General features: G+C 43.1%; 1 protein-coding gene across 1 annotated transcript in view; it reads right to left on the bottom strand.

The window, feature by feature from the left end:
- GLDN (gliomedin) overlaps positions 1–18,769 on the bottom strand; it is a 44,599-nt gene that overhangs the window by 19,724 nt on the left and 6,106 nt on the right. The window contains exons 2-3 of the mRNA XM_056572296.1: positions 12,555–12,606; positions 1,185–1,202 (exon numbers count right to left, since the gene is read on the bottom strand). Coding sequence (XP_056428271.1) covers positions 1,185–1,202; positions 12,555–12,606 — 70 coding nt within the window. The remainder of the gene's footprint in view (positions 1–1,184; positions 1,203–12,554; positions 12,607–18,769) is intronic.

The raw sequence follows: 18,769 nt of genomic DNA, 5'->3' as shown, positions 1-18,769 counted from the left end.
GCTCCCTTTTATCCACCGCTGCCTTTCCATGCTCTGTTTATATCCATAGTATCATCAGCCACAGCGCTTCCATTCCATAGCATCAGCAATAGTAACACAGTTATTGAGAGCCCCTACACTGTGATTTTTTTCTGGCAAACACTGCAATATGACTGCATTATGTGAATAGGTTTTAGATGGACTAATCTGACACTGGTAAGAGTTGATCAAATGCTTTTCTTATTGGTATGTAGGTTTTGGCATTAAAGAGGTACTCCAGGAATTTTGACTATGCTACAGGGGCTGTAAAGTTAGTGTTGTTCATAATATAGTGTCTGTACCTGTGTGCGACGGTTTTCTCACAATTCTTCTGTGATTTTTACCCCAATATTTATTTTAAACAGCATGCAAAATGACTTTTTCCCAGGTTGCAATGCGGCCGAAACCTGTCAGCTGATGATAGGGAGCCTGTCTGCTTCCGTGGGTGGAGCGATCGCTTGGTGGGAGAGAGATCAATCTGCAACTAATGCAACAGCTGTAGGCACCCTGATTGAAAACCACAGGTATTTTGAATGGATGCAGCTCATTTATGTTTCAATGGGTGGGGTGGCTGATGTGTGGGAGGAAGGAAATGGAATTATGGAATTTGTAGTCAAAAAAAGAAAAGTCAAACAGGAAATACCAGTTCACAAAAAGCTAGCCACAGTGTTATGGTAATCTCACAACATAACCATTTAGCCCAAAACAAGTGCAGATCCTTCCTAAGCATGTCCATTACTGTCTGCCAGGTACCTACTAAAATCACCTTATGCTGGATAACCCCTTTAACATAGGAAGAGAAAGCAGAACTGGTAAGCAAAACGGCAATAGCCCAGTAGTGTCATTTTTTTTTCCGTATAATATAAGTGCATCCATGACAACTGGAACGTATGTGATCAGCCACCACCAGTTCCCACCATTGCTCTTTTGCTGCTTTTACTGCTTGTTTCAATGTCTAACTTTCCGAAATCCATTTATGTTAATATCCCAAAAGAACAAAGCTACAGGCAAACCTTTTATTGCTCAAAGTGTGAAAAAACTACTTATCTACATATGGGCCAGATTCCAAATACTATTCCCAGCATTATAACTTTCTGTGATTCATGGAGTGTTGTTGTGTTAGTATTATGAAATAAAAGTAGTTAGGAAGATAGGATATTACTTACCCGGAGGCCCAGGCGGACCTGCAAATAAAACAATTATAATTATTCCAATTCTGAAAATGTTATGTAACTTAATGTTGATAATTATAATTTTTTTGAAGCTATACAAAAAGGGCACCTTTTGAGTAGATGAGTAGTTTTTTTTTTAAAGAATGCTTTTATTGACCATTATTCCAAGTAACATAATAACGCATTGAGAGAAGGGAAGGGTTGGGGGGGGGAGTGGGGGGGGGGGGGGGTGATAGAGGGAAGGGGCAGGAGAGGGTTCAGCTATAACAGTGAAAAACATAAGCATGCCAAAGAGACACCAGTCCATGGGTTCACAAATTCACAAGTTCAGAGTAGTTCTTTTCTGTCTGACCCCAGTGCTCTCTGCTGACACCTCTTTTTGTGTCACCTGTCTCCAGAGTAGGAGCAAATCCCCATAGCAAACCTAGCCTGCTCTGGACAGTTCCTGACATGGACAGAGGTGTCAACAGAGAGCACTGTGTCAGACAGAAAAGAGCAACTCAACTTCCTCTGCAGTGGACAGCAGCTGATAAGTACTGGAAGGATTAAGATTTTTAAATAGAAGTAATTTACAAATCTGTTTAACTTTCTGGCACCAGTTGTTTTGAATTTTTTTTTTACACTGGAGTACCCCTTTAACCTGTTAAGGACGCATGGTGTACATGTATGCCCTGCGCCCTCTCCACTGATATAACGCGGGGTCACGTGCTGACCCCACGTCTTTGTGGGTCAGTCCCGGCAATTAGGAATGGCTTGGACCCGTGGCTAATACCAGACATCACCGATCACGGTGATATCCAGTATTAACCCCTTAGACACGGCGATCAAAGCTGATCACCGCGTCTGAAAAAAAATAGACTTCCCGGCAGCTCAGTGGAGCTGATTGGGACCACCGCGGTAAAACCGCGATGTCCCAATCAGCTGAGAGGACACAAAGAGGGTCCCTACCTTACTCTTCGTTGTCCGATCGGCGATCTGCTGCTCCATGCCTGAGATCCAGGCTGGAGCAGCAAAGCGTCGATAAAACTGATCTATGCATATGGCATAGCATTGATCAGTGTATGCAATCAGAAGATTGCATGTTATTGTCCCCTATGGGGGCTATACAAGTGTAAAAAAATGAAATAAAAGTTAATAAATGCGATATAACCCCTTCCCTAATAAAAGTTTGAATCACCCCCTTTTCCATAAAAAAATATGTAAACAAAAATAAACATATATGATATCGCTGCATGCATAAATGTCTGTTCTATAAAAATATAATGTCAATTAAACTGCACGGTGAATGGCCTACTGGTAAAAAAAAAAAGTCCAAAATTGCGTATTTTTGTTCACTTTGTATACCATAACATTTTTTTTTTATAAAGATCAATCAAAACAAAAATTGTACCGATAAAAACCTCAGATCACGGTGCAAAAAATGAGCCCTCATACTGTATTCGGAAAAATAAAAAAAGTCATTGCGTAGAAATGAAAGCCCCCAAAAATTACTGGATGGGGGTTTTTTTTTCTTCAATTTTGTCCCACAAAGATATATATATATATATATATATATATATATATATATATATTTTGGTTTTGTGGTGAAATGATGGATGTCATTACAAAGTACAATTGGTGGCGCACAAAACAATCCCTCATATGGGTCTGTAGGTGCAAAATTGAAAGGGTTATATTTTTTAAAGGTTAGGAGGAAAAAATGAAAGTGCAAAAATGGAAAAACCCTCAGTCCTTAAAGGGTTAAAGATGTTTGTAATTACAACAGTTTTTTTTTTTTTTTTTTTACGTGTGCCAGATTTTTTTACAGTAAAACAGCATTTCAGAGTAAGATCACACAACTTTCTGGCCCCCGTTAATCGTATGTGTCTACATACCACTAAAAGTGGGATGCCAACGTATACTGTTATCGGGAGCCATTGACACTTTCACTTCTATGGTCTACTAGAGTTACCCCCTAATGACTCTATTTGGGAAGTATACGTTATGTTAAACAGACTCATGACAGGGCCTGTTGCGCCTTTGAAATAGCGTTTATGTGCCAAAAGGAGTCATTAGGTGACTCCTTTCAGCCATAGAAATGAATGGGGTGCTCTCGTTAACAGTATATGTCTGCATCCTGCTTCCTGATGAAACGATTAACCGCAGCAGAAATGAGGTATGTTCGTACCCTTATGGTTAAAAAAAAAAAAATGTGCACTTTATTAATATGTGTGAATATAATCTAAGAGATGCCAAGGTAGGAGTCTCAGGTCAAAGCACAGTATATCTTACAAAAAAGATACATGGGCTAAAATTAGAACCAGGAAAGTGCTGATATTATTTTATTTACAGACTCTTCACTAACCAATTAAAGGGGTACTCCGGTGCTTAGACATCTTATCCCCTATCCAAAGGATAGGAGATAAGATGCCAGATCACGGGTGTCCTGCCGCTGGGGACCCCCATGATCTGGCACGCGGCACCCCATTTGCAATCAGTCCCCGGAGCGTGTTCGCTCCGGGTCTGATTACCGGCGACCACAGGGCCAGCGGCGTGTGACGTCACGCCTCCGCCCCTGTGTGACGTCTAGCTCCGCCCCTCAATGCAAGCCTACGGAAGGGGGCGTGATAGCTTTCACACCCCCTCCCATAGACTTGCATTGAGGAGCAGAGCGTGAGGTCACACTGGGGCGGAGGCGTGACGTCACATGCAGCCGGCCCTGTGGTCGCCGGTAATCAGACCCGGAGCGAACACGCTCCGGGGACTGATTACAAACGGGGTGCCACGTGCAAGATCACGGGAGTCCCCAGCGGCGGGACTCCCGCGATCAGGCATCTTATCCCCTATCATTTAGATAGGGGATAAGATGTCTAATCACTGGAGAACCCCTTTAAACTGAACTACATATTAAAGCATTTCGTTGGAAAGCCCCTTCCATAGACCTTTACACTAATTTGTTCAAATGAACCCCAAAGACTTTGGGCAATTATAGGGTTAAATAGTGCAGATTTGTGTAATACTGAGAGCGAGAGATAAGGAAAGAAAACAATTATCTCCATCTGTGGGAAACCACAGAGTATTTGGCTGGCTTTTGTTCTAGTCCTTTTAGTACTTGGTTACTTCATTAATAACTATAGACAAATGTCCCAATACTAACGCCTCAAGTAACTGCATTATGAAAAGTTATAGGGATTATCCAGCAATATAAAAACAGAGCTAATTTCTTCCAAAAACATCACCACACCTGTCTGCAGGCTGTTTGTGGCTTAACCACTTGGCTATATTCACTTCAGTGGAACTGAGCTGCAAAACCCCAGCTGTTTTTCTAATGCTGGATAACCCCTATAGTCACACACCAGGAGCGCAAGCCCTGTCCATGCAGGGCAAGACAGACCATACAAAAGGAAATCCAGCAATGCAACGTACAAGAATGCATCTTTGACTCCGGAATATGCTTATTGTTATATACTGGCATGCTATAGAAGTGTCATCAACAAAGCTTTTTGAATTTCACCCATGTATCAGGTCATGAAATCCTGAGATTTCAGATTTCAGGAGCTCTGTGGTTAAAGCGGTGGAAAACTATTTTTTATTTTTTTAACAAACTGGTGCCAGAATATTAAACAAATATGTAAATTGGAATTCAGGTAGAAGACAGACATGGTCGCACATCTACAATCTTGCACAATGATCTAATTGCTTCTCAGCATAATTTCAAAAACTAACAGGTTGTTAGTATACACGTTTTGATCAAAAAGTACAAAGCCCACTCGCCACGTCAAGGCCACCTATTTAGAGTGGGTCCCTAACGTTCCTAGCATAAAATGGCGTAGCACTGGGCGGCGACCACCACCGCCGCGACACCAGTGCCCACAGGGGGAACGACCCACTGGCAGAGCGGCCCCAATGCCACTCAAACCAGTCCATGGGTCGCACCTCCCCGCAGACACGGCGCCACGGCAGCAACAGACGCCGCACAGCACCACACCAGTGTGAACAGGGTATTAAAGCTCACTTACCATGCTCTCCCAGTCAAACTGGGAGGCTGCTAGGAAAGGAATGGCCCATGTGTAGCTAACTACTACTTATATAGGGTTGGGCTGAGGGGGTGGGGAAGAGTGCAGACACATGTTAAAAAAAAAAGAGGGGATAGAAAACACAATGTGAATTCAGTTAGAAGACAGACATGGTCGCACATCTACAATCTTGCACAATGATCTAATTGCTTCTCAGCATAATTTCAAAAACTAACAGGTTGTTAGTATATACGTTTTGATCAAAAAGTACAAAGCCCACTCGCCACTTCAAGGCCACCTATTTAGAGTGGGTCCCTAACGTCCCTAACATAAAATGGTGTAGCACTTTGGACACCAGTGCCCAAAGGGGGAACGACCCACTGGCAGAGCAGCCTCAATGCCACTCAAACCAGTCCATGGGTCGCACCTCCCCACAGACACGGCGCCACGGCAGCAACAGACGCCGCACAGCACCACACCAGTGAGAACAGGGTGCTACAGCTCACTTACCATGCTCTTACCATGCTTCCCCACCCCCTCAGCCCAACCCTATTTAAGTAGTAGTTAGCTACACAAGGGCCATTTCTTTCATAGCAGCCTCCCAGTCTGACTGGGAGAGCATGGTAAGTGAGCTATTACACCTTGTTCACACTGGTGTGGTGCTGTGCGGCGTCCGTTGCTGCCGTGGCGCCGCGTCTGCGGGGAGGTGCGGCCAATAGACTGGTTTGAGTGGCACTGGGGCTGCTCTGCCAGTGGGTTGTTTCCCCCCCCCCCCCGTGGGCACTGGTGTTGCGGCGGTGGCGGTCGCCGCCCAGTGCTACGCCCTTTCATGCTAGGGACGTTAGGGACCCACTCTAAATAGGTGGCCTTGACGTAGCGAGTGGGCTTGTACTTTTTATACTATACTATGTATACTAACCACCTGTTAGTTTTTGATATTATGCTGAGAAGCAATCAGATCCTTATACAAGATTGTAGATGTGCACCATGTCTGTTTTCTACCCGAATTCACAAATTTGTAAATTACTTCTACTTAAAAATCTTAATCCTTCCAGTACTTATCAGTTGCTGTATGCTCCAGACGAAGTTATTTTCTTTTTGAATTTCTTTTCTGTCCGACCACAGTGCTCTCTGCTGACACATCTGTCCTTGTCAGGAACTGTCCAGAGCAGGAATGGTTTGCTATGGGGATTTACTCCTGCCCCGGACAGTCCTTGACATGGACAGAGGTGTCAGCAGAGAGCACTGTGGTCAGACTGAAAAGAACAACTCAACTTCCTCTAGAACATACAGCAGCTGATAAGTATTGGAATAGTCAAAAAAGTCAACAAAAAGTAGTAATAATTCTTGTGCTGATCGGAGGGGAAACTCCATAAAATCTAGCTTTTAATGTTTATAGTTAAAAGCCACCAGAGTAATCAGAAAGGAGTGCTCAAAACTATATCCAACACCAAATAATAAATCAAAGGATTACCACATGTCAATGTGGATTTATCAAGAATGATCCCAATCTAATGCTAGTAGTGTAGACCCAACGCGTTTCTACCACATTTGTGTGGTGTCATCAGGGGACTAAAGAAGATACTGGTATGAGGCTATTTGTTCTAAGCCTACCATGCACTAGAAGTAATACAATTAGAAAAATGTTTAGGAACTGAGAACCACGATTACTCATGGAAGGGGTACACCCGATACATAGTGTGCCCCATGCAAACTTTCAGGACACGGACTCCTAAGCAACAGGGTTAGTTGTCATCAGTGGATCTGTAAAGAAAACGTACACAGAATGGATGGTTTCAATAAACATTCCTCAAAAGTGCTAATAGATTCCACCTATAAAATCACTCACATAGCCCTGAAGAGTCCAAAGGTACCTAGAGGGAAATAGAATATAGCTTCCATAAGTGTACTGCTTATATGTACCTGAAAGGAAAAGGGTGCAAAACGCACCAGCAGATGTACTCACTGTTAGGATGTACTTGCTTCCGGCAGATAAGGTCTCAGTGCTGCGCTCCTACCCGCAGTGGCGGGGAGCCGTCTAGTAATCACGGCTGCTGAGCGCACACTGAGACCATGCCGGCGTCTGACGTAATATCCGCTGCCAACCGGAAGCCGCGTCTTAGCGCCCAGCCCTCTAGACGCGAACAGAGGGCGGCGCTGGATGTGACAGAACAGCGTCCTTAGTAACCGCACCTATATACTAGTAATCTGACAATATGCCTGATACAGACAGAGGGAACCCCAATGTGTCACTATATATGTATATACTCGGAGCGAGGTAAGTTAGTTCCTACCAGAGGACAAAACATTAAAAACCAAAGCGTATAAGAATAATGTCACAGACAAAATTAGGGGGGGGGGGTTGCCTAGCTAGGAGAGGAAGGAGAGATCTGCAACGCATCCATGACCTTTAAAAGGACCCGCGAGCTAACTAAGCAGTAAAAACCCATGAATTATGACTCTCCTAGCAAAGAAACCCCCATTTAAGTGAAAGGAATTAGTGGACTATGATCTGGAGCACCCAAATGCCTCTATACTATTCTAGAGTATATATATAAATATAGATGAATACAAACCCCCACACACATATAACATATCATGCGTATAAAATGATAATCGCTAGTGTGAATAAGTATAATAGGGGATACAGACTCTTGGTCCATATCTCTAGAAAAATAATCAGTCATAGTAATACCAGATGGAATGGTGGTTATTTATATAGTGAAGGATTAAAATTGAAAAATGATGATGACTAGAGAAAGCGCATGACCTGCAAGGATCAACCCAACCAATATATGAGGAATAAGAGGTCAGGGTAAATAGTAAATATGGAGAATAGTCCATCTATGTGGACCCTAATTATATATCCTAAATAGGTAAATTAGGAAATTCAAAAACCAGATGGTTAGAAACTGAAAAGCTGGAACACTTGAAAAATCCCAAGAGGAGATAACATGCGGGGGCCCTCTGTGACCTGCAACATACACCAGGGCAAAAACTAGGGGAGAGTGACAGGGAATAGACAGGGGCCTAGGGTGCCTAATCTATCCCTGACCTAGCTATAAATAACCACCATTCCATCTGGTATTACTATGACTGATTATTTTTCTAGAGATATGGACCAAGAGTCTGTATCCCCTATTATACTTATTCACACTAGCGATTATCATTTTATACGCATGATATGTTATATGTGTGTGGGGGTTTGTATTCATCTATATTTATATATATACTCTAGAATAGTATAGAGGCATTTGGGTGCTCCAGATCATAGTCCACTAATTCCTTCCACTTAAATGGGGGTTTCTTTGCTAGGAGAGTCATAATTCATGGGTTTTTACTGCTTAGTTAGCTCGCGGGACCTTGCATCCTTTTAAAGGTCATGGATGCGTTGCAGATCTCTCCTTCCTCTCATAGCTAGGCAACCCCCCCCCCCCTAATTTTGTCTGTGACATTATTCTTATACGCTTTGGTCTTTAATGTTTTGTCCTCTGGTAGGAACTAACTTACCTCGCTCCGAGTATATACATATATAGTGACACATTGGGGTTCCCTCTGTGTGTATCAGGCATATTGTCAGATTACTAGTATATAGCTGCGGTTACTAAGGACGCTGTTCTGTCACATCCAGCGCCGCCCTCTGTTCGCGTCTAGAGGGCTGGGCGCTAAGACGCGGCTTCCGGTTGGCAGCGGATATTACGTCAGACGCCGGCATGGTCTCAGTGTGCGCTCAGCAGCCGTGATTACTAGACAACTCCCCGCCACTGCGGGTAGGAGCGCAGCACTGAGACCTTATCTGCCGGAAGCAAGTACATCCTAACAGTGAGTACATCTGCTGGTGCGTTTTGCACCCTTTTCCTTTCAGGTACATATAAGCAGTACACTTATGGAAGCTATATTCTATTTCCCTCTAGGTACCTTTGGACTCTTCAGGGCTATGTGAGTGATTTTATAGGTGGAATCTATTAGCACTTTTGAGGAATGTTTATTGAAACCATCCATTCTGTGTACGTTTTCTTTACAGATCCACTGATGACAACTAACCCTGTTGCTTAGGAGTCCGTGTCCTGAAAGTTTGCATGGGGCACACTATGTATCGGGTGTACCCCTTCCATGAGTAATCGTGGTTCTCAGTTCCTAAACATTTTTCTAATTGTATTACTTCTAGTGCATGGTAGGCTTAGAACAAATAGCCTCATACCAGTATCTTCTTTAGTCCCCTGATGACACCACACAAATGTGGTAGAAACGCGTTGGGTCTACACTACTAGCATTAGATTGGGATCATTCTTGATAAATCCACATTGACATGTAGTAATCCTTTGATTTATTATTTGGTGTTGGATATAGTTTTGAGCACTCCTTTCTGATTACTCTGGTGGCTTTTAACTATAAACATTAAAAGCTAGATTTTATGGAGTTTCCCCTCCGATCAGCACAAGAATTATTACTACTTTTTGTTGACTTTTTTGACTTTAATTATCCGGGAATATATTGGTCATATGCAGGCCGTACTATTATCATAGGCATATTTTTTTCTAAGTATTGGAATAGTTAAGAATTTTAAATAGAAGTAATGTACAAATCTGTTTAACTTTCCAGCACCAGTTGATTAAAAAAAAAAAAAAGTTTTCCCACCGGATTAACTCTTTAATTTTTTTTGAGAGTAGGCAAACAGATGTCCTTAAAGTCCGCCCCTATACATCTTATCCCCTATCCAAAGGATAGGGGATAAGATATATGATCACGGGGGTCTGGCTGATGGGACACCCGCAATCTCCAGCCAATGCAAAACTCACATTTAATGGATTTTCTTTTCTCTTCTATAGAAGTCTAAATATTTCATAGAAAAAAAGCCATGGTCTCAAAATGCTGCGAATTTCAAAAAGCCCAAAACCTGGGGATTGAAAAAATGGCAAGTGGGTTTGATGTTTAATAAATCCCTATTGATTAACAAGTAACATTCTAGCCACAGCATTTTTTTTCTACAAAAAAAAAAAACACAGTGCAACATTTGTGCCATTTTTTTGTGGTGTTTTTTATTTTTATTTTTTTTACCAAAAGAAAGTGGAAATCCAGGTGGAAACCCTCGGTCGCAGGCCAGAAACACAACGGGAAAAGTGCCAAACAAGCAGATATGCAAGACAGAATATATACAGGCAAACAGGGCAGAATATAGTGTACTAACAAACAGTTCAGAAACCGGAATCCAGATAAATGGGAAATATGAATAAATAAACTAGACAATGTATAGAATGAGCAAACAGCAAAAACCAGGAAATGCAGGAGATGAACAGAACTGAATGTCAACCACTAAACTGATCGTGAACATAGGACACTGTTCACACTGGACCAGATAACTAACAAACAAATTAAATTTAGAGGACACAGATCAGTAAGTAAGCACAGAGGACACTATAGACCAATGGTAAAGTACAGAGGAAACACTAGATCAGTAATCATGTACTCTATGATCATTGTATGTACTATAAACGCTAAAGATCAGCAAACAACTCTGGACACAGACAAAGAACGAACTAGACTCCCCACTCCAAACTTGGAGGGATAAAGATACTGGGGGAGACTTATCAAAACCTGTCCAGAGGAAAAGTTGTTCAGTTGCCCATAGCAACCAAGCAAAATTAAAGCGATCTGACTGGTTGCTATGGGCAACTGGGCAACTTTTCCTTTGCACGGGTTTTGATAGATCTCCCCCACTAACTCCAGATAGACTTCTAGTCAGCTGGCACACTCCACCATTTGATCAGGATACTGGCCTAAAAGAAAAAGAAATATAAAACACAGAACACTAGACTGAGTCTGAACAGGATACTAACAGTGTGAACACAGACTAAGATACAAGGCAAAAGCAGAACGTACATACAATAATCCTAAAAAAACGACAAATGTACCACAGACCAAAATCTATAATAAGCAGGACTATTAACCATGGTTTGAAACTCAGAATTATCACAATATAAATACAGGGTGCATGATTAAGCAGACATGGACAGCATAGCACAATAGCTAAGCTGCATAATAAAACTTAGTCAGAGTCGATCAATCACCAGCAACCAGAGTGCAGCAGAGCCTGGGTATAAACAGCCCCACTCGAGTTGCAATTGGTTCAGAGCATTAACTATTCCCCAGCCAGGGAGAATAGCAAACTGCTCAGACAAAAACTAGAGTCTGAACAGACCCCAAGACAGAATAACACAAAGACACAAAAACTGACATTAAATGTACATTACAATTACATTATTATACAGATATCTGGACTATAATGCTACCTTCTAATTTACAGTCTGGTGACAGATATGGTTTACAGCTTTACTATACTTTATGTGAATTCAAATAGAGAAAAACAGACATGGTCGCACATTTACAACATGCACAGTGATCCTAGGCTTCACAGCAAAATGTATTAAACTAACAGGTTGTTAGTGTACTTGATGATCATGAAGTTCAAGCCCACTAGTCACATCACAGCCACCTGTACATAGTGGGTCCCTAACATCCCTAGCATAAAATGGTGCTGCACTGAGCGGCGACCACCACTTCAACACCAGTGCCGATAGGGGGAATGAGCCCCTGGCAGAGCAGCCCCAGTGGCACCCGACCAGACCCTGGGCTGTGCCTCTCCACAGACACGGTGCTGTGTCAGCAGTGGATGCCACACAGTGCAGGACCAGTGTGAACAGGTGACAAAGCTCACTTACCATGTGCTCCCAGTCAAAGACTGGGAGACTGCAAGAAAAATTTGACTTTATGACTTCATCTATTTATGGCGCATATATGTAGCACAAACATTTATAAATGTACCAGTAAGGAATAGATGCAGGAGCTGTATTGGCTGGAACAAGAGTTAACTCTGATCCCAGCAATTTAACCCCCTCCCCATCACACCACTGGTAGCCCTGTGACACGACTGTCGGGTGCTGATGGATTTGCTTGACAGCCTAATGGAGGCCCACAAGTCTGCCACCTTTGTCCTCCTTTCAGGAAGGAGAAGAAAAGAAATTGCCATTATTGAATACCTAACTAAAAAACTATTGTTAAAAAAAAAAAAAGAAAAAAAAACAATGCACGAATTACTGCTTTAAAAAGTTAAAAATAAATTGTACCAAAAATACAGAAATTCCAGCAAAATATAAGCCCCCAAACAGCTCTAGCAATGAGAAAAATAGATGTGGGGAAGATCCCCAGCACTGTCTGTTTTTTCTTTTATTAATTAACAGAGATAAAAGCAAACTTACAGTTTCATTGAAAATATAAAAAGGCATGGTTTTGAGAGCAGACAAAAACACTGTCCCCTCTAAATCCAAAACAGATGGTTCCTTAAAAGGCTCAAACGAAAATATCTACATACCTGTTAGACAGATTCCTTTTGTACTGTTGCATAAACCAAGCATGACACGAACCTATATAACAATTGAAGTATGTTATTAATAGAACAAATCTACATAAAGCCCCCAGGAAAGAGCGAACAGAGCAAAAGATTATAACAGTGATAGAGAAGCAAACTCTAAATATTGTATGTTAAATGATCACTTACAGTATTTGGATGCAGTTAACAGAACCTAGTGGAAGCTGAATAATATATTTACTATGGGGGCCCATGAGGGATGTAACTAAACTGCTGGGGTTACAAAGCCAATAGGCTACTACCATATTGTGCCTGCAGTTTTATGCTCATAGGTTTAGTCATTGGATGCCGAACAGTGTGTACATACTATGAACTATATAGGTAAACACAGAAAAATAGCCAGCACAACTACCTAATACACGGGTGCACGGTAGTGTGGCAAATATAAAGTATACAAAAAAGAAGCTTGCAGCAGCACTCTTGGTCTAAAAATGGAGGCTACTAGCAGACTTTTTGATCAAAATGTGTCCTCCATCCACCATGCGGAGGTGGCCTGACTTTGGATAGGACCCTAACATGCTCATTCTACTCACCTCTGCTAGTGGATCCTGCATGTCACTTAGTCAGAGGCTATATGCCCAGCAGAGGTGAGTAGAGTGAGCATGTGAGACCACCTCCACGTGGTGGATGTGGGACACATTTCAATCAAAAAGTGCGCTAACAGCCTCAATTTTTTTTTTACCAAAAGTGCTGATGCAACCTTCTTTTCATATCGACAAATGGCACATCACGTAGTATTTGATGAAACTTCAAGCATATGGTAGTGCAGTGTTTCTCTAGACTTTGAGCTTACATAACTGATTTTAATAGGCCTTTGTTGCAACAGGTAACTTCAATAGTATTTGCTCTTTGAAATTATGAGGCATGAACAATTTGCAGATATTTATTTAATTGGGAATTGTGAAAGGCAGGAAAACGACGGCCCTTGTGCAAAAAAAAAAAACATTGGTAGATTTATTTATTACAATCAACTTAACCCCTTAAGGACCAGGCCATTTTACACCTTAAGGACCAGAGCGTTTCTTGCAATTCTGACCACTGTCACTTTAAACATTAATAACTCTGTAATGCTTTTAGTTATCATTCTGATTCTGAGATTGTTTTTTCGTGACATATTCTACTTTAACTTAGTGGTAAAATTTTATGATAACTTGCATCCTTTCTTGGTGAAAAATCCCCAAATTTGATGAAAAAAATAAAAATTTTGCATTTTTCTAACTTTGAAGCTCTCTGCTTGTAAGGAAAATGGATATTCAAAATAAAACATTTTTGGGTTCACATATACAATATGTCTACTTTATGTTTGCATCATAAAATGTATGTGTTTTTACTTTTGGAAGACACCAGAGGGCTTCAAAGTTCAGCAGCAATTTGGAAATTTTTCACAAAATTTTCAAACTCGCTATTTTTCATGGACCAGTTCAGGTTTGAAGTGGATTTGAAGGGTCTTCATATTAGAAATACCCCATAAATGACCCCATTATAAAAACTACAACCCCCAAAGTATTCAAAATGACATTCAATAAGTGTATTAACCCTTTAGGTGTTTCACAGGAATAGCAGAAAAGTGAAGGAGAAAATTCACAATCTTCATTTTTTACACTCGCATGTTCTTGTAGACCCAATTTTTGAATTTTTGCAATTGGTAGAAAGGAGAAAATTTTTACTTTTATTTGAAACCCAATTTCTGTCGAGTAAGCACATACCTCATAAGTCTATGTTAATTGTTCAGTGGGCGCAGTAGAGGGCTCAGAAGGGAAGGAGCGACAAATGGTTTTTGGGGGGCATGTCACCTTTAGGAAGCCCCTATGGTGCCAGGACAGCAAAAAAAAAACCCACATGGCAACCATTTTGGAAACTAGACCCCTCGGGGAACGTAACAAGGGGTAAAGTGAACCTTAATACCCCACAGGTGATTCACGACTTTTGCATATGTAAAAAAAAAAAAAAAATGTTTTACCTAAAATGTTTCCCAAAAATTTTACATTTTTAAAAAGGATAATAGCAGAAAATACCCCCCAAAATTTGAAGCCCAATTTCTCCCGATTCAGAAAACACCCCATATGGGGGTGAAAAGTGCTCTGCTGGCGCACTACAGGTCTCAGAAGAGAAGGAGTCACATTTGGCTTTTTGAAAGCAAATTTTGCTCTGGGGGCATGCCGCATTTAGGAAGCCCCTATGGTGTCAGAACCGCAAAAAAAAACACATGGCAAACCATTTTGGAAACTAGACCCCTCGAGGAACGTAAAAAGGGGTAAAGTGAACCTTAATACCCTACAGGTGTTTCACAACTTTTGCATATGTAAAAAAAAAAAAATTTTTTACCTAAAATGCTTGGTTTCCCAAAAATTTTACATTTTTAAAAAGGGTAATAGCAGAAAATACCCCCCAAAATTTGTAACACAATTTCTCCCGAGTACGGCGATACCCCATATGTGGCCCTAAACTGTTGCCTTGAAATACGACAGGGCTCCAAAGTGAGAGCGCCATGCGCATTTGAGGCCTAAATTAGGGACTTGCATAGGGGTGGACATAGGGGTATTCTACGCCAGTGATTCCCAAACAGGGTGCCTCCAGCTGTTGTAAAAGTCCCAGCATGCCTGGACAGTCAGTGGCTGTCTGGTAATACTGGGAGTAGTTGTTTTGCAACAGCTGGAGGCTCCATTTTGGAAACAGTGGCGTACCAGACGTTTTTAATTTTTATTGGGGAGGGGGGCTGTGTAGGGGAATGTGTTTATGTAATGTTTTTTACTTTTTATTTTATTTTGTGGTAGTGTAGTGTTTTTAGGGTACAGTCGCACGGGGGGGGGTTCACAGTAGTTTCTCGCTGGCAGTTTGAGCAGCGGCAGAAAATTTGACGCAGCTCAAACTTGCAGCCGGATACTTACTGTAATCCTCCGACCATGTGAGTGTACCCTGTACGTTCACATTGGGGGGGGGGGGGGGGGACATCCAGCTTTTGCAAAACTACAACTCCCAGCATGTAGGGTCTATCAGTGCATGCTGGGAGTTGTAGTTTTGCAACAGCTGGAGGCTCTGTTTTGAAAACAGTGGCGTACCAGACGTTTTTCATTTTTATTGGGGAGGGGGGCTGTGTAGGGGAATGTGTATATGTAGTGTTTTTTACTTTTTATTTTATTTTGTTTTAGTGTAGTGTAGTGTTTTTAGGGTACAGTCACACGGACGGGGGGTTCACAGTAGTTTCTCGCTGGCAGTTTGAGCTGAAGCAGAAAATTTGCCGCAGCTCAAACTTGCAGCCGGATACTTACTGTAATCCTCCGCCCATGTGAGTGTACCCTGTACATTCACATTGGGGGTGGGGGGTGGGGGGGGAACATCCAGCTGTTGCAAAACTACAACTCCCAGCATGTACGGTCTATCAGTGCATGCTGGGAGTTGTAGTTTTGCAACAGCTGGAGGCACACTGGTTGTGAAACACCGAGTTTAGCAACCAGTGTGCCTTCAGCTGTTGCAAAAGCTACAACCCCCAGCATGTACGGACAGCGGAAGGGCATGCTGGGTGTTGTAGTTATGCAACAGCGGGAGGCATACTACTTTGGCTGGGGATGCTGGGGATTGTAGTTATGCAACAGCTGGAGACACACTGGTTTGCTACTTAACTCAGTGTGCCTTCAGCTGTTGCAAAACTACAACTCTCAGCAGTCACCGTCAGCCAACGGGCATGCTGGGAGTTGTAGTTATGCAACCAGCAGATGCACCACTACAACTCCCAGCATGCACTTTAGCTGTTTGTGCAAGCTGGGAGTTGTAGTTACACAACAGCTGAAGGTACACTTTTCCATAGAAAGAATGTGCCTCCAGCTGTTGCAAAACCATAAGTCCCAGCATGCCCATAAGGGAATGCTGGGAGTTGTGGTGGTCTGCCTCCTCCTGTTGCATAACTACAGCTCCCAGCATGCCCTTTTTGCATGCTGGGAGCTGTTGCTAAGCAACAGCAGGAGGCTGTCACTCACCTCCTGCTGCTGCTGATCGACGCTGCAGGTCAGTCCTGCCGCCGCCGTCGTCGCTCCTGGGGCCCCGATCCCAACATTAACGCCGGGGATCGGGGTCCCCAGCACCCGGGGTGCACGTCCCGCACCCGCTCACGTCCTCCGGAAGAGGGGCAGAGCGGGTGCGGGAGTGACACCCGCAGCAGGCGCCCTGATTGGTCGGCCGGGAATCCGGCCGACGAATCAGGGCGATCGTTAGGTGGCACCAGTGCCACCTCACCCCTGCAGGCTCTGTCTGTTCGGGGCCGTCTCTGACGGCCCCGATCAGCCAGTAATTCCGGGTCACCGGGTCACTGGAGACCCGATTGACCCGGAATCGCCACAGATCGCTGGACTGAATTGTCCAGCGATCTGCGGCCATCGCCGACATGGGGGGGCATAATGACCCCCCTGGGCGATATGCCGCGATGCCTGCTGAACGATTTCAGCAGGCATCGGGCACCGGCTCCCCTCCGGCTAGCGGCAGGGGGCCGGGAATGGACAGGACGTACTCCTACGTCCTCGGTCCTTAAGGACTCGGAAACGGGGGCGTAGGAGTACGTCCATTGTCCTTAAGGGGTTAAAGTGGTACTCCGGTGGAAAACAATTTTTTTTTTTTTAAATCAACCGGTGCCAAAAAGTTATACAGATTTGTAAATTACTTCTATTTAAAAATCGCAACCCTTCCACTACTTATCAGCTGCTGTATGCAACAGAGAAAGTTATTTTCTTTTTGAATTTCTTTCCAGCCTGACCACAGTGCTCTCTGCTGACACCTCTGTCCATGTCAGGAACTGTCAAGAGCAGAAGCAAATCCCCATAGCAAAGCTATCCTGCTCTGGACAGTTCCTGAGACAGACAGAGGTGTCAGTAGAGAGCACTGTGGTCAGACTGAAAAGAACAACTCAACTTCTTCTGCAGCTGATAAGTACTAAAAGGATTAAGATTATTATAAGTAATTTACAAATCTGTTTAACTTTTTTTTCCACTGGAGTACCCCTTTAATTTCTGAACTTATAACGAACAGTAATTTTTATATCTGCTTTGAACGATCTGCTAGAAGTCTTAGTTAAAGATCAAAAATACAGGTTGAAATCATCCGACTACTGTACTGAGCCAGGCAACTCACCTGTCCTCCTAGCACTCTAACCACCACCCTCAGAGACAAGTTGGAGTGATGGCATGCTCAGCCAATCACTGGCTGTGTCAGGAACTTGATGACTGACTAAGCAGGCCATCAATCCTGCTCATCTAGGAATGTGGGGCTGGAGCACTCTGAGGACAGGTGATTTGCACAGCCCTGGAGAGGTGAGATCGCTGGGGATCCCAACGGTCGGATCCTCCTCAATCAGACCATTATCTATCCTGAAGATAGGGGATAAGTTGACTTCCCTGGAGTACCCCTTTAAGGTTTAAGGAGTACTTCGGTGCATGACATCCACAAGATAGAGAATAAGTGTCTGATCACGGGTGTGTCCGAATGCTGGTGCACGATCTACTGTCCGGCACCCCAGCTCTCTCCATGCACAGAGCGACCTCTGCTCTGTGCATGGATTACTGCATCTTCGGCTCTCCCATAGAGAGACATGCAGGGGCATGTCAACTAGAGCTTTGTGTCGTGGTCAACAGTAATCCTTGTACGGAGCAAAGGTCGCTCCATGCATGAAAAGAGCTAATGAATAAAATGTCATGCACCAAAGTACTCCTTTAATCTTAGGGGGGTACTTCAGGGAAGTCAACTTATCCCCTATCCACAGGATAGATAAGAGTCTGATTGCAGAGGATCCGGCCGCTGGGATCCCCAGCGATCTCACCTGTACAGGGCTATGCAAATCACGCTCCAGCCTCAACCTTCATAGATGAGTAGGAGTGACGGCCTGTTTAGCCAGTCACCAGGTTCCTGTCACAGCCAGTGATTGGCTGAGCATGCCATCACTCCCACTTGCCTCCGATGGTGGTGGCCGGAGTGCTCAGAGGACAGGTGAGTTGCTTGCCCCTGTATAGCAGCTGAATTATTTTGTCCTGTATTTTCGATCTTTAATGGAGACTTCTAGCAGATCGTCCAAAGCAATTGTAAAAATTACTTTTCAGTTTAGGTACAGAAATTAAGTTGATTGTAATCAATAAATCTACCGATGTTTTTTGTTGCACAAGATTTTCTGTCTGGCA

The sequence above is a fragment of the Hyla sarda genome, chromosome 4, assembly GCF_029499605.1.
Source record: "Hyla sarda isolate aHylSar1 chromosome 4, aHylSar1.hap1, whole genome shotgun sequence".
Taxonomy (NCBI): domain Eukaryota; kingdom Metazoa; phylum Chordata; class Amphibia; order Anura; family Hylidae; genus Hyla; species Hyla sarda.
This window is presented reverse-complemented; position numbering and strand designations above follow the sequence as displayed.